The sequence below is a fragment of the Chelonoidis abingdonii genome, chromosome 4 (genome assembly GCF_003597395.2).
Source record: "Chelonoidis abingdonii isolate Lonesome George chromosome 4, CheloAbing_2.0, whole genome shotgun sequence".
NCBI classification, from domain to species: domain Eukaryota; kingdom Metazoa; phylum Chordata; order Testudines; family Testudinidae; genus Chelonoidis; species Chelonoidis abingdonii.
In genome coordinates this window covers 112,229,014-112,245,024 of record NC_133772.1, presented here as the reverse complement: position 1 = coordinate 112,245,024, position 16,011 = coordinate 112,229,014, and the positions used below count along the sequence as shown (strand labels likewise).

General features: G+C 48.1%; 1 protein-coding gene across 4 annotated transcripts in view; it reads right to left on the bottom strand.

The window, feature by feature from the left end:
* Positions 1–16,011, bottom strand: part of TMEM63C (transmembrane protein 63C) — a 65,374-nt gene that overhangs the window by 22,525 nt on the left and 26,838 nt on the right. For 2 of the 4 annotated variants that reach the window (XM_032801936.2, XM_032801935.2), the window contains 3 exons: positions 3,770–3,884; positions 3,019–3,246; positions 2,006–2,085 (listed from right to left, as the gene is read on the bottom strand). In XM_032801936.2, the coding sequence (XP_032657827.1) occupies positions 2,006–2,085; positions 3,019–3,216 (278 nt within the window). In that variant the 5' untranslated portion in view covers positions 3,217–3,246; positions 3,770–3,884. The remainder of the gene's footprint in view (positions 1–2,005; positions 2,086–3,018; positions 3,247–3,769; positions 3,885–16,011) is intronic. The other 2 variants (XM_032801940.2, XM_032801937.2) reach the window with 2 other exon arrangements.

Below are 16,011 nucleotides of genomic sequence, written 5' to 3'. Positions count from 1 at the left end.
TAAAGCCAGCCCCATACCTCTCAGAGACACCCTTCCCTACCCACCTCCAGAAATAACAGCCATTGGAAAGAAAGAGGAACTGCTGCAGGGACAGGGAACAGGATGGCTGTGAGGTGCTGAGGAACATGCACCTGTCAGAGGATGCCTGATATTTTGGTCTGGTTTCATGCTGCCAATCAAACCAGGTTTGCACTTGTAAATGGGGAACAACATCTCTCAGAATCCCGACATTCTTTTAATCAATAACAAATATAGGATCTGATTTTTTTTTTATTGTGTTGATCACATTTTTCTCCTGAGTCCTGTCCTAAGGCCTAGCTGGGTTCTAAACCCCTCGAAATCTGCAGGCTAGGAGAATGCTGATGTCCTCCTCCACCCAACCAGACTAGAGCACCAGGAGAACCTCGGTGCTGTACCAGAAACACTCAGCATTCTCTCCCTTCCTGCTGCCAGACCACACTCTGTGCTGAGGCAGTCTCCTGCCCCTTTGGTGGGAGAACTGGCTCCAACCCCTGTAGGAAAGCAGCTGCTGTTTCTCTTTCTTTCCCAGGAAGGCATTTTTCTTGTCACCAAAACCACAATCACCAGATCACCGTTATCATTACTCGTAGGAATTCCATGTGCTTGGAGGGATTCGGCTGGTTCAGAAATGGGGGAGAGGAGACAATTAGAAGTATCAATATCCATCCAGGAGACTATATCATTCCCTGCTTATCCTCCCAGTTTTATATCCCCAGTTGACTATCACCTGCCAACCTGCAGCCCATTGTGCCTGCATTCCCTCCAAAAGTTCATCCCCACTCAACTTCACCTCAGACTATGAGTAAGATAATGACAACAAGAAGCCAAGTGCCATGAACCCCCCAATCATCACCTACCACCCACACCTCCAGCTCTATTTCTAAACAACCCTGCACCCCCACACCCTTCCATCCTCTCATCCCAAGCAACCTGTCTCCCAAACCCACACCTCCAAACTCCCCATCTCTCCTCCTCTCGGGTCACATCATAGTACACAGATTTCATTCAGATACATGCTCTGCACCCCTCTGATACTTGCGCCATCTTTGCCAGAAGACCAGAGCATTAAGCCACATGTCAGCATTTAGCTAGTTCAATAACCCTCAAGGACCCCTGTGCTGATGATAGATCCTTCTCCCATTTCTATCAGTAGCTGTTCTACGACAGCGTTCAGCAGGTCCTTAGGGAGCCTTGACATCCCTGGTCAGGACCTTTTGCCAAGAGATGATGCAACTGCTGAGAGGGAGGTGAAGGATGGGGTCCCCTCACTGTTAGTGGCTGGTGTGTTAGCTCAATAATTGCTGCACATGCTAACGGACCTGTGAGGGGTTTGTTATTTAACCTTTTGGTGCAATGTTCCCTATTTCTTCCTGGTTTTCCAAGAAAGAAAAAAGGAAGGAACATGTTCCTTAGTTCTGAACCTACAAGTGAAAGCTAATGCAGCCCTGGTGCTGACTCTGATACACCCACCAGTGTCACTCTAGAGAACCTGGCCCTGCCAGCGCACGGACAGCCCTGCCACTTCCACTGCTACAGAAGCGAGCTTGCCTTCAATCCGGCCACAGTGTGGGGACAGGAGAGAGCTCCAGAGCTTACCAGAAGCAGCATTTCCTGCCCTAAAACCCAGCAGCACAATGGGCACTAACTGGCCTATGTCTTGAAAGGCTCAGCGGAGAAGCTGACCGGGCCATGGAGGCTGACCTGCCCTCCCATCCCTAGCCAGTGTTCCTCCGGGGCACGAACGAGGGAGCCTGTGAGAAAAGCTTGCCCTGCTACCAACCATGCTGTGCCTCTCTGTGGGGATGAACTGAGATGCTCAGCCACCACAGCTGCTAGTCTGGCACCGTTCAACAGCCCTGACATTGACTCTGCTGGGCTTGTTTTGGAATAAGGGCAGGGAATAGACCCTGCACCTCCTCTCCCTGCTCTTTCACAAACACTTGGAGGGTGCCACCAGCCCCTAGGAAGGGAGCTCAGACCTTACCTGTCGTTATCCATCAGCAGGGCCAGGCGCCCATAGTCCCAAGCTGCTTTCCGAAGGCAGGAGAAGACCAGGAGGAGGAGCTGCATCAGGAAAGGGAGAGCAAAGGGTTGATGTACCAGCCCCACCTGATTTCTAGAGGCCCCTCCATTCAGAGAGGCTGCGCTCCACAAGTGGGCCCAGTCATGACAGCAGAACCAGTCAAAGCTCCTCTCAAAACCAAACTGAGGTCCTGCTCCAGTGACTGCTGCAACTGGCTTCTGGTGACTGCACTCACGCACCCCAACAGAGACCCACATAGTCCAGAATACTACACCCCCACACCCATCCACACAAGGTGAATATACCCACACACAGGCACACAACCAAGGTGACCATACACACATAGAAAGGCAGAGACCCATATAGCCAGGGTAAGCCCCCCCTCATCTCTTTCACACACACACACACAAACACACACACACACACACACACACTACCTCCCACCCTGTAGTCAGAGCTGTATGCCCAGCATAGTCACACAATACAACCCTTCCACACCTTCCCAGGCTCAGTTGTACACCCACCATAAGCACAACACACACTGGAACCCACCCAGACGCCTACAGACAGAATCGGATACCTGCTGCAGGCTCACATAACACACACACATGTCCATGATTATGACACTTGTCTCTTCTCGAGGACTCCACCTGCACAAACATGGCCTCATCGGCACCAGGAAAATCAGGGCCCATAGTTCACCACCTGGCCAGCTCCATTAGCAAGAGCTGCAGTGGAGACAGGGCTCAGGCATTCTGATCACTGTGTCATCTGACCATGCTGAATAGGTGACATGGTGTCACACTTCAAAGTCCTGTGGGCGATTCTAGTCACACTGAGTCACTCCCACTCCTGAGGCCTGCCTCTTTCCTTCCCCAGTTCACTTGAGGCACTGCCGAGAGACTGGACAGACACCGGGAGCTGGGGAGAGGGAGTAGGGCACCCTAGCATAGCCCCCTCCTCGCCTCGCTCACCAGCCAGAGGATGAAGTTGATGGCGAGCACGGTGGGTACACCGCCGAATGGCAGCCCCTGCAGGACCGTGCTCCGGGAGCGGGCGCTGAAGCACTGCTCCTCTGTGCTGTTTGCCAGTGGGTCCAGGAAGCTGAGGACATCCAGGGAGACGGGGCTGGCACCCCCGGGTGCAGGCTCAGCCAAGTACATGCTGTCCATCTATGCCTTCACACAGACCCTGCAAAACACCTGGGAAGAGTCCATCGGGGCAAGATGGAGTTGGGGATTGGGGGAGTGTTAGCGGGCAGGAATTCACAGCTACTGCAGTCCTGGCCTTTCCCAGCAGGTGGAGCTGGCTGTGAGCACAGCTGTTAGAGCCCCAGCCTCTCTCAGCATGAGGCACCTCAGAGATGAGTGTAGGGCAAGTAGCTGTTGGAGTGAGCTCCCAGCTAGTGCAGTCCCAGCCTTGCCCAGCAGCCAGCGCTGTAGGGATCAGCACAGGAACACAGGATGGGAGAGCTCCCAGCAACACAATTCCCAACCTCTCTCAGCAGGAGGCGCTGTAGGAAATGGGGCAGGGTTCTGCTGGTGGGCTGCTCACAACTTCAGTCTTAGCCTCTCCCAGCAGGAGGTGCCATGGGGAATGGGACAGGGTGCTGGCTGCAGGGAAGCTCCCATCTGCTCCAAGCCCTGTCCCAGGGCCACACTCCATAAGACTACACACGATTGTTGTCATTTGGCTTTTCAGATGCCGTCTCATTTTTATTCATACCTGACCAAGGTCCTTCGCTGCCTTCCCCACTCAGTCCTGGCGGCTGGAGTCAGTCACTGCCATCACGGTGCGGCCAGTGTGCAGGAACGAGGCACTGAACCATTCGCACGAGCTGCTATGAGTAAGAGAGACACTGATACTAGGAGAGAGGCAGACAGAGTTCTGCTCACTTTGTTCCCACACCACCTTAGTTTCATCTTTTGTGGCAACCCAATAAATTACACCCTCCACCCCCCTCTACCAATACCCAGAATTTTTGATGTTACAGATACGAAAGTCCTATTGGATCCTCCAGTCCATCTACCTGCTGGCATAGGACTGTTCACTCTGGGATATTTCCTCGGCTTTACCACAGTCCAGTTGTCAATGTCCTAAGCAATGGGGCTCCCACCGCTTCCCTGGGAGATGACGTGACAGCCTCACAGACTTCACTGTTAGGAAATATTTATTGCTATTCACCTTCAATGACTTCAACCCTTGAGTAATCCCCTGCTCTCCTTGGGGCTTCCTCCCTTCAAACACCTGTGACCCACTACCCACCCCTTGGTCATTGCTTAGTGAAGCCAAATATACCAAGCTCTTGTAATCTTTCCTCATAAACCAAACCCTCCATCACTTTCATTGCTCTCCTCTGACATCCTCCCAACTTGCTGATATTTATCGGGCCCTGAGGTGCCTGGGATTGATCTCATAGCAGCCATAGAGACAGAGTTCATTGCTTCCCTGCTCCTGGAGGCACTGTGGGAAACGGGGCAGAGGCACTGGCAGTAAGGTGACCAGATAGCAAGGGTAAAAAATCAGGACAGGAGGAGGGGGGGTAATAGATACCTATATAAGAAAACGCCCCAAATATCGGGACTGTCCCAATAAAATCGGGACATCTCGTCACTCTAACTGGCAGTGGGGTTGCTCACAGCTACTCAAATCCTGGCCTTGCCCACCACTTGTTTCCCTGCACTGCAAGCCCAGAGCTATTTTTCCAAGTGTTCTCATCTCTGTCAGAACTTGTCTTTGCTAGGAAATGCGGTGTTAAAACAAAACGACATGTTGCCAACCACAACTAACGGGTCAGTATGGACCTAGCTGTGGTTGGCAACATGTGAGGTGCCTTTGCTCTTCACAATAGTGTTTAAACACAGGAAGGCTTCCTACTGCCAATAGGCCTCTATGGCCCTCCAGAAGTTGGGTCAGCTGGACGCCATCACATCAGACTTATCCAACAGTTGAGCTATTTTAGCATTGTTCTGACTCCATTCGTTTTCCCTGACAACCAGAGGAAACCTCCTGGTCTGAGCCGCTCAGATAATCCTCAAAGCAGCTTTTTTGGAAAACAGGCACCATGTTAGCAGCTCCCCACAGGCACTGGTTTTCTGCCTATTTCCTCTGGCTCTGTCAATCTTGCTGTGGTTTCACATTCTTTCCTTCTGAGCCCTCAGCTGATCCCAACTGCTCCTGGCCATTTACTGCATTGAATTATCCCAAGTTGCTCTATACCAGTGGCTCTCAACCTTTCCAGGCTACTGTTCCGCTTTCAGGAGTCTGATTTGTCTTGTGTACTCCAAGTTTCACCTCACTTAAAAACTACTGGCTTACAAAATCAGACATAAAAATATGAAAGTGTCCCAGCACACTGGTACTGAAAAACTGCTGACTTTCTCATTTTTACCATATAATTATAAAATAAATAAACTGGAATATAAACATTGTACTTACATTTCACTGTATAGTAAATAGAGCAGTGTAAACAAGCCATTGTCTGTATGAAATTTTACTTTGTACTGACTTTGCTAGTGCTTTTTTTTGTAGCCTGTTGTAAAACTAGACAAATATCTAAATGAGTTGATGTACGCCCTGGAAGACCTCTCAGTGCCCTCAGGGGTACATGTACCCTCAGTTGAGAACCACTGCTCTATAACTCCCTCCTCAGCCTCTGTCAAGGCTACATTCTGACTCCCAGGATTTGCTGCACCAGATCCAAGCATTGTTCCCCGGCTTTCCTCTCCCCAATCTCTCGGGGGGAGACGGGGCATGGAAAGGAGCAGGATGCCAGTAGATGTGGCCAGTGCTGGCTGCATGCTCAGTGTCCATGGAATGAGGTGCTCAGAGCTACCTACGGAGCCATCATTTTAAAACAGTGCAGGACCCTGCATGCCACAAGTCACAAAGTCCAGCCCCATGGTGCCAAGACAGCAGTGACTGGAAGTATTAAAAGGTGGCATTGGGGGTGGAACCATATTGACTTTAGGCTGCAGCACCATGATAGCACACCCCATAAGGTTCAATACAGCCTGCCAACCCTATCAGGCCAGATTCTCTGGGCTAGATCCTTTCTCATCCCCACAGCAACAGGTTTAGTTGAATCCCAGGGCCTTGCCTCTGAATGCAGAGACTAGCACAGTGTCGCAGTGACAGCGAGGTCATCAGCATGGAAGAGAAGGTTGGTTCAAGGAAGGATATTGGAGACACTGCTACTCCCACACACCCTGGGGATAGATCAGTCACCACTTCATCCTCTGCTGATACTGGAGAAAACCACAGACCCAAACCAGATCCTGTGTTTCCAGGACTGGGCTTGGGCCCTAGATGTCACTTGTTGCTGCCGGGAGGGGGAAGGGGTTGTTGTGTCATTCTTGTGACCATCAAGCCAGTGAGAGTTGACCAGGAGGGAACCAGCTGAATAGCAACCCTAAAATGTACTCAGAGCCACCATGCTTCTGATAAGCAAATCAGGGAAACAGACAAGCCTTCTATAAGGTGGGTGCACAACTGGTTGGAAAATCATACTCGAAGAAGAGTTAACAATGGTTCCCAGTCAAATTCACAGGGCATATTGTGTGAGGTCTTGCTGGAATCTCTCCTGAGTCTGGTTCTATTCAATATCTTCATAAATGATTTGGTTAACGGCAAAGAGAGCACACTGATAAAGTTTGTGGGTGATACCAGGCTGGGAGGGGTTGGCAAGTGCTTTGGAGGGCAGGATTAGAATTCAGAATGATCTTGACAAACTGCAGAACTGGTCTGAAATAAATAGGATGAAATTCAATAAGGACAAGTGCAATGTACTAGACTTAAGAAGGAATAATCAATTCCACACACACAAAATGGGAAATGACTGCCTAGGAAGGAGTACAGCAGTAAAGGATCTGTGGGTTATTATGGATCACAAACTAAATATGAGTCAACAATGTAACACTATTACAAAAAGCGAACATCATTCTGGGAAGTATTAGCAGACACGAAAAATAATTCTTCCACACTGCTTAGCATTGATAAGGACTCACCTGTAGTATTGTGTCCAGTTCTCAGCACCACACTTCAGATTGGTGTGGACAAACTGGAGAAAGTCCAGATGAGAGCAACAAATACGATTAAATGTCTAGAAAACATAACCTATGAGGGAAGATTGAAAAAACTGGGTCTGCTGAAGTTTGGAGAAATGAAGGCTAAGGAGGGACATGATAATCTTCATGTGCATAAAAGGTTGTTTTAAAGAGGAGGGTGATATATTGTTCTCATGCATTGAGGACAGAACAAGAAGTAATGGGGTTAAATTGCAGCAAGAGTGATTTAGATTAAACTTGAGGAAAAACTTTCTAATGCACGGAACAAATTACCTAAGGAGGTTGTGGAAACCCTGCCATTGAGGTTTGTAAGAACAGAATAGACAAACACCTGTCAGGAATGGGCTAGATATTGCTTAGTCCTGCCTCAGTGCAGGGGACTGGACTATATGATCTCTTGAGGTCCCTTCCATTTCTATGATTGTATAGAGAATCCATGTTGGCAGGTGGCCATTAGCATGGCACAACAAATTGAGGCCTTTAGAGAATTCTTACTGGTTCTCACACACATCCCTGGGTCTCTCTCACTGGGCACTCCCATCCTTGGATCCTTTATGACCCCTGGCTTAGCACTACTTCCCAATCCTCTCACTAAGCACTGTACTCCATAGCCTTCTGGGGATCCCTCACTAGATCCACCCCACAGCCCCCTTGTCATAACTAGATAGGTAAGGTAAGGGTTAAGTTTCTTTTACCTGGAAAGGGTAACCAAACACCTGACCAGGGGACCAATCAGAGAACTGGATTGTTTAAAGTCAGGGGCGGGAATTTGTATACTCGGGGTCTTTTTTGTTTTCTCGGCTGTGAGTAAACAAGGTTTCCTCCTAACTCCTTCTTATTTCAAATATTATACCAAAAGTCTGTGAGTACAAAGGAACCCCCAAAGCAATTCGGCTATGAGGAGCTTTGGGTTGTACGAATAGATGTGGATGGCTGTGTCTTTTGTTGTTTTCTCGGCTGTGAGTTAACAAGCTTCCTCCTAACTGCATCTTATCTCCAAGTGTCTCCTACACATCTGTGAGTACAAAGGAACCCCCAGCAATTCGGCTATGAGGAGCTTTGGGTTGTATTTACATGTATGTGGATTGGTTGGACTGGTTTAATCGGGCTATCTTTTAAATCAGACTGTTTCTTCATATTTTCTTATAAGCAAGAGCCTGTATTGAGTTTCTTAATGCAAGATTATTGTTTTATATTTTCTTTCTTTTTTTTCTATAAAGTTTTCTTTTTAAACCTTGTGAAAGTTTCTTTTCTAGTGAGGCAGAGGGGGGAGGGAAAAGCCCAAACTCGGTGTCTCACCTCCCTATTGTCCCAGGGCGGGAAAGGCTATAGGACAAAGGGAGGGGGAATTTCTTGTGTGAGCTGACTAGGTAAATACCTAGCCTCGGGGAAGCTAGATTGCTTCTCCGGTTGTATTCAAGGAGTGAAGCATAGCATTGCACCGGCTAACCCAGGAAAGGGGGGGAAGCTGGGAGAGGAGGGAGAGAGAGACCCAGGGCTCTGGGTCTTGGGGGTTCCCCAAAGGAAGGGTTGGGGACACCAGAGGAAAAAGGGGAGGATCCGGCCCTATAATTCCGGACCTGGTGGCAGCAAAAATATCCAAGCTGGTAGTGAGCTTGGGGGAGTTTCAGGTAAGCCCCCAGATTTTGGACGCAAAAGTCCAGGTTTGGGACAGGACCAGGCTGTGGACGCTAAAGTTCAGGTCTGGGACTGGGAGGCTAGATTACCACACCCCTCTCTACTGAAACAAGTTAAAAGAGTTGTAATTAACATTCATCACATTTAGAAAAGTTCCCCCTGATCTTGAAGCAGCTTCTGCTCCCCAGCCACCCAAAAAAGGTTGATTGTAACTTGCACAGCTGGATGAGAGTGGGGAGCCTGAACACATGTCAGGTGCGTGGCTACCTGCTGCAGAGTGCATTAATGCAGAGGAGCTTGCAAATCTTATAGGGTTTGAGATTTTTGTTAGCTCTTCATACAGGTGGTCAGGGAGAGCTGGTGGCAGGAAATACAGGTTTCACTGTGCTTGATTTCTGGAGCAGCAGATTCCTGGTGGGAGACTCTGGCCCCTCTGTCTCCAGCCAGTATTTTTTATTATTTGACCCGTTGCTGAATCTGGACGCTTCCCCTCCTCCAACGCACAGAAAGGCCATTCTGCACTACCTAGTATGCTGAGTTATGTAGCACTGCTAAAGGCCACTCAAGCCAATCTGCTGCCCTAGGCAAAACTTCAGCATGCTGCTCCCTCCTGCCCTCTAGGACAGAGGTTCTCAGCTGGGGGCAGGAGGCATGTTAGACTTGTCAGTGGGGGGTGCAGTGAGAAGTGCCAGGTCACAGCGCCACTCATACAAGTTTGGCCTGGCCGTCCTTCCATCATGACGAGGGTGGAGCTGGCTGGACCAAATCTGAATGAGTGGTTCTATGACCTGGCACTTGGCCCGCCACTTTCTCACTCCACCCCTGGCGCATGAGGTTGCAGCACCACTCAGCTTTAGCCCAGCCTTTTCTGTCCCTAGGCAGCTGCCTAGTTTGCCTTCAGCTAAGGTGGCCCCATAGCACTTCTCTGTTTAATAATAATGATGCAGACTGTCTCCCCCACCCCTGGGTAATGCAGAGATGGGAGCTTTGGAGAGAGCCCTCTTCCACCCGAGTCACTCCTGATCCTCTGTGAAGCATGGTGCTGTGCCAATGGAGAGACCATCTTTTATATGAAAAATGATGCTGTGGCCTTGGCTGGCCGTGCCCACTAAAGATTTCATGGCACTTAGTAAAACAAGGAATTTGAATCCCAGAGCCCAATTTGGGTAATTCTATTCTGCCTCCTTGAATTTACACAGCAGTTCCAGTAGCAGACAACAGTGGTCCCTAAACTGGTGCTGACTGCTGCTCCTTGTTTCTAGCTGCTAACTCACACTCTTAAAAGTGAATAATACATGTAACACTTTTCTAATGCATCTTTCCTACTATGGCAATCTCTGTAGCTGCCTCAGAGCTGTTAGCTGATCCCTGGGGGGACTGGAGGCAGGGCTGGGTGATGGTGAATGGGTGTCTGTCAATGAAGATATGGCCTTTGCTATGAAAACATTTGTGATCCCCTGGCATACAGGTGGTTCTTCCACAACTTGCTGTGTGCTGTTGCTGTGTGCTGTTAAATGTTACACCTCAGAAGTGGATGTATTTCAGGGAAGAGTGAGTGATCTCTGTTGGGCAAGTGCAGTTTGGGATTTTTCAGGATGAAAGAGGCTATAGAAACTTGTGATATTATTACTGAGAGACTCTCCTATCCTCTAGCTTGAGACAGGATCAAAAAGTGACTCACACAAGCTACTCACCTAGGTTTTCTCACCTACATTTGGTCGGAAATGCTGTACCGCCTAGATTTCTTCCCTTCCCCCCACCCAAAAGGCCCCACACTGGACCAAATCTCTTGAAAAGAATTTTCCTAATACTTTTATTAAGTTTTACCATGACTCAGTGTCCACACAGGCATTCCTATTAGTCCAAAGGCCACTTGATGTTCATTACAACCAAAATACAACTATAAGCATATATATATATATATACACACACCTGTATTCCCTTCCCTAGCAACAAAACAGTTTATAAGCATAGGCCAAAATGAAACAGGTTCAGACCTGGGAGACACCTTCCCATCATGGTGTGACTCGAGGCATAAGGAAAAGCTCAGACAAAGAACCCCTAGCAAACATTATATACTATAAGAAGCAAGAGATGTCATTGTGGTTGTTGGACCTTAGCTCGAGTCAGATGAAGCACTCTGCTCTCGTCAGGGGTTTTCCCTTATCTTACTTTGCCACATCTTTCCCCAACTAACATTTCTAGCCAATGATTTACTACCCTTGGTGCCAAGTTAACCGTGTTTTCTTTATTTCTGTTGCTTAGACCAAACCTTAAATAACACAAGATTGGTATTACTGGGGTCACTATGAGTTTAACGCCAACAACTTTTTCTTTCTCTTGATTTCATTCTTTAAGCGCATATGCTGTGGGCCTATCGCAAGTGTTAAAATCCAAACCTAATGTGGGCCTATGTTCTTACAAACTCCATCCCTCCGGCTGAGGAAGGCTGGACTCAGCTGTCTCAGGAGCCCATCAAAACCAGTCCTGGCTCAGCCAGAGTCAGGACTGTCCATTTGGCCTGGAGGGCATGTGGGAGAAGGACCCCTCTTTCTTTTGGAGGTGCAGCAGGGGCTGCATTGTATCTCGGTCACTATCTAGGTAATTAATAGCCCATCTTTCATGTACATTAGCAGCAGTGAGGCTGCACTGAGACATGCTTTGGCCAGCCATGCAGGGGAGGGGGCAGTTAAAGAGAATGGGTGTGTGGCAGATAAGTGGATTTTTTGACATCAGTCTTTACCGTAGAAAACCAGAGGGAAATTCCTACCCCAAAGTCCATTTTTATTGTGTCCTGTACTCACCTCCACCTCCTCCTACTGGGTTACTCCCACTACTCCCTGCAGAATTGCATCCCCCACCATCACAGTGGGATAGTGGAGTCAGTACCAACTCAATGCCTGTGACTGAGTCACTCACGCTGCTCCCTGCAGCACCTTGGGTTCTCCATGGAGGTCACACATCCAGTACTTACTGACTTGGCCTGATCCTGCTTAAAATGTGAAGTCTGACAAGATCCCAGCCCAAGATGGGATGGCTGCAGGCCATTAATTTGGCCTCCCATCAGAAGAGGTTCTATGTCATGTTCTTGGACTGGCAGGAAACTTTCCCAAGGCTGTGTCTATATTAGACAGTTGGATCCCATTGGGATCAGGGGCTGAACTCCTAGTTTGGGGGATTGAGAAGAACTCTTTGCAGTACGGCTGCCTCCCAGTCCTTGCTTGTCTCCTCCTCCCCTTACCAAGGCAGGGTGAACGATACGGTGAGCCCCGGGGCAGCCCCATGGAGATGACAGAAGCTCTGGAAATGGGATTCTATGTGCATGGGATAAGTGGTCCTATGGAAAAGGAATGAGCACGTGCATATGAGTGTGAGCAAGGTAAGCACTTTGAAAAGTGAATTGAGGACAAGGGAATTTACTGCAGCCCTCTTCTCAGTCTGCCAGTGCCCCAGCCCATTGGTCTCTAAGACAAAAAAGCCCCCACAGAAGGCTGGCGAGACGTCAGGGCAGCAGATGAAGGCACAGGGCCAGTGAGGGTTAGGCACTTCCCCGTAGAGCTGCACTCAATCTGTTCATTTGCTGGGTGCATGTCTCCCTCCCTTCCCCGGGTAAACAACAGAGCTGTCGCCATCTGGCATTTTCAGCTGCTAAATAATTCATCTCCCTTTTGTTAACAAGAAGAGAAAGTCTCTGATGGACGGAGCTGCTGGATCTTTAGCAAATAAACAAGGAGGCTCCTAGCAACCTGCAACTCCTGTCCCACCTCTGACCTGCTTTCCTGGAGATAGAGCCCATGACTGTTTCCATGGTTCACTTGATGATTACCTGTTCTGTTCATTCCCTCTGAAGCACCTAGCAGTGGCCACTGAGCACTGTAAGTAGACAGGATACTGGGGTAGATGGACCTTGAGTCTGACCCAGTATACCTGTTCTTATGTTCCTTATGAGCACTACTTACTCTTCCTGCCACAGGGGAGAGCCAGTGAGCAAAGGACACAGCTACTCGGGGGATGGGTGGGATGCTGTTTTTCCAACTAGGTCCCTGATGCTGTCCCCTTCCCCACTAGCAATGTAGAGAAGCAGATTATAGCTTTGCTGATCCTCGTCCATCCAGGAGCAGATTCTTCTTGTACATGCTGCATTTCATTTCCCTCTAGGTTTTCCTATCCACATGCTTCCCAAAGGCAAACCTCCTGTGTGTCCCCCAGATTCAACTCCATGTATATCCCAAACCAATTCCTGCCCCAGCTCCCTGTGCTTAACTCACTTTTTTATTGCAGCACTTTATAGAGTGTAAGAAATTTTAGGAATAGAAAGAGAGCAACCCTCCTTGGGGGAAAGGGGAGCAATAGCTCAGTGGTTTGCGCAGTAGCCTGCTAAACACAGGGTTGTAAGCTCAATCCTTAAGGGGGCCACTTAGGGATCTGGGGCAAAATCAGTACTTGGTCCTGCTAGTGAAGACAGGGGGCTGGACTCAATGACCTTTCAGGGTCCCTCCCAGTGTTATGAGATAGGTATAGCTCCATGTATTACTATTTTAGCACCCAGGACCTCCCTCTAGTTCAGCTTCATTCCACCCTCCTCCCACCAAGGCCCGTGACCCTGCCCCTCTGCAACTCAGTCGCAGCCCCAACTCAGCCTCCTTACAACCCCTCCAGGCCCATCACACAGCCCTGAGCTGGCTCCAGTGCATTATCCAGAACTTTTAAATCAACCTCAATCCCACCCCAGAAGTCTCCTCAGGGGCAGCTCCAGGCATCAGCACACCAAGTGCATGCGTGGGGCGGCAAGCCACAAGGGGCGCTCTGCCGGTTGCCGCAAGGGCGGAAGGCAGGCTGCCTTTGGCGGCTTGCCTGTGGAGGGTCCGCTGGTCCCACAGCTTCGGCGGACCTCCCGCAGGCGTGCCTGCGAATCCGCAGAACCAGGGACTTCCCGCAGGGAAGCTGCTGAAGGCAGCCTGCCTGCCGTCCTTGGGGCAGCAAAATACCTAGAGCCGCCCCTGAACTCCTTCTCTAGACACTAGTGAACCAGGCACCTTTCCAGCTCAGGTGTTCCAAAACAAACATCCTGGTTTCCTTACAGTTACAGCTGTAGAAGTTATTAACAAACTACATAACTACAGGCATACTATGAGAATCACCAGCTGAAGGTAATTTACATAAATATTCTATGATTCTTGCTTCAAACATTTGGTCAGCAATAATATCATGGTAATTTCACCTTACACATTCCAAAGACAACCTTAGCTCTGTCCTGCAAGACATGCTTATGAACTCTTTCAACAGAGAGGTAACTAATTATATAACTTATTTACAGAGTCATAATCATATGTTGAAAGGATGCTTAATTAAGACCCACAAGATGTTCTTAAGGTTACTACTGGAAAGCAGAGGTTAATTTCCACGTCATTATCATTGTGAAATACTCCAATATTCTAAAACACTGCGCTAACACCACAGTATGCAGCAAGTATTGTGGGCCACTACTGCAGCATATTAAATCATTTCCTTATAAGGGAGACCTGGGTTGAGTGAAATGCCTTTTAGACACTGATTTACCCCTTTTCAAGCTGTTCTGTTGAATAACACAAGTACAAATAACCAAGAAGTATACAGTTCTCTGTATCCCAAAATTAGCTTGCCCAATTTCCCTTAATAGGATAAAGGATTTTGGTTTAAACTCTTATCTCTTATTTTGGATGTGTTTAGGAGTCTGTTTCCCTAAATTTCTCCTGAAATTTTCAGCTGGATGCATGGTTATGCTTCCCTTCGGTTCTAAACTGTTGTGTAGTATTGTTGTGTGCTGTAAAACCGCTTCTGTGTTCTGCACCAGAGCTGGTTGCATTTCAATGTTGCATGTAGGGATTACTGTGTACAGAGAATTTGTAAACGTCTTTGGGGTGAAAGGCCACACAGAATATACTAATAAGTGAGCATATTCTAATAGAACAAGCCAGGGACATGAAAATCAGGAGACCAGCTTCTATTCCCAACTGTGCCACTGACTCACTGTATGACCCTGGGAAAATCACTTCCCCACTCTGTGCCTCAGTTTCCCCCATCTGTAAAATGGGGAAAACTCTCATCTGCAACGTGGGTGTGTGCCTTAGTGTCTATAAAGTCCTTTGAGATCCTTCTATCATTATTTATTATTTGTATTGTGATAGCACTTAGGAACTGCAACCAAGTAACAGGACCTCACAGTGCTAGGTGGTGTACAGACATGGACCAAAGACAATGGTCCCTGCCCCAGAGAGCTCACAATCTGCATGTCAGCAGAGCACAACAGGGGGATGAAACAGCTGAATGAGCTGGGGGCAGGGGCTGGTTGATGAGGTTACAATAAAAAAGACTTTAGCAGAAAAGCAAAAGTCACAGTGTGTTGGTTGCCTAAGCAAGATGACAAGCGAAAGATCCCAAAGGCGGCAAAGAAATACATACATAATAAAATAAGAAATTGTATCCAATTTATAGATAAATCTGTGACCTGCCCTGAGTTTTTCTCACTGAACACAGATATTTGTGTTTCGACAAAATGTTCCTCCTTCAGATCTTGTGTTCTTCTCACATTAATAACAACACATTGTATAGGACATTGAGACCCTCCAAAGGAGGTCACTACAGCCAAGAAAATAATTAAGTAAATTTACAGCTAGCATGGGTAGAATCATGCATAATTCATCATTCGTTGTCACATTTTGTTTTTTTCCTGTCCACAAACTGTCCATGAATGGCCTGCGATTCTCTTAGATGCGTTATTCAAAGTGATTTGCCAGACAATTTCTGCAACTTTCTGGACATGTTTGTTTCTAGTGTCTGACTGGATGAGCGTAACATCCAGAATCAGATGTCCCATTATAAATATGAAATTTGCTTTATGTGAATATTGTCCTTTCTCTTGAACATTCCTGTCAGCAAACTCACTTGCTAGGGTATTCATGGAAGGTGAATGCAAAGACCATGAACGCAGCAAAGCAAATCCTTTGTAAAATTCAAATGAATAGGCAGCCACTTTGGGGGACAGTATTTGCCTAGAGCTGATCATAATCCTTATCTATCTCCCAGTGGGGCTATCAGCTTTGTTTTGCAGATAAGAAAACACAGGTACAGGGAGGCTAAGGGATTGGCTCATGGTGGTTACAGAGAGCCAAGAGAAGATGTGGGATTAGAACCCAGCAGCCCTAACTTCCAGTTCTGTGCTCTGGCTACTAGATCACACTGCTTCCTGAGCTACTCTCTTTTCCCCTCTGCCCTTCCTAAGTA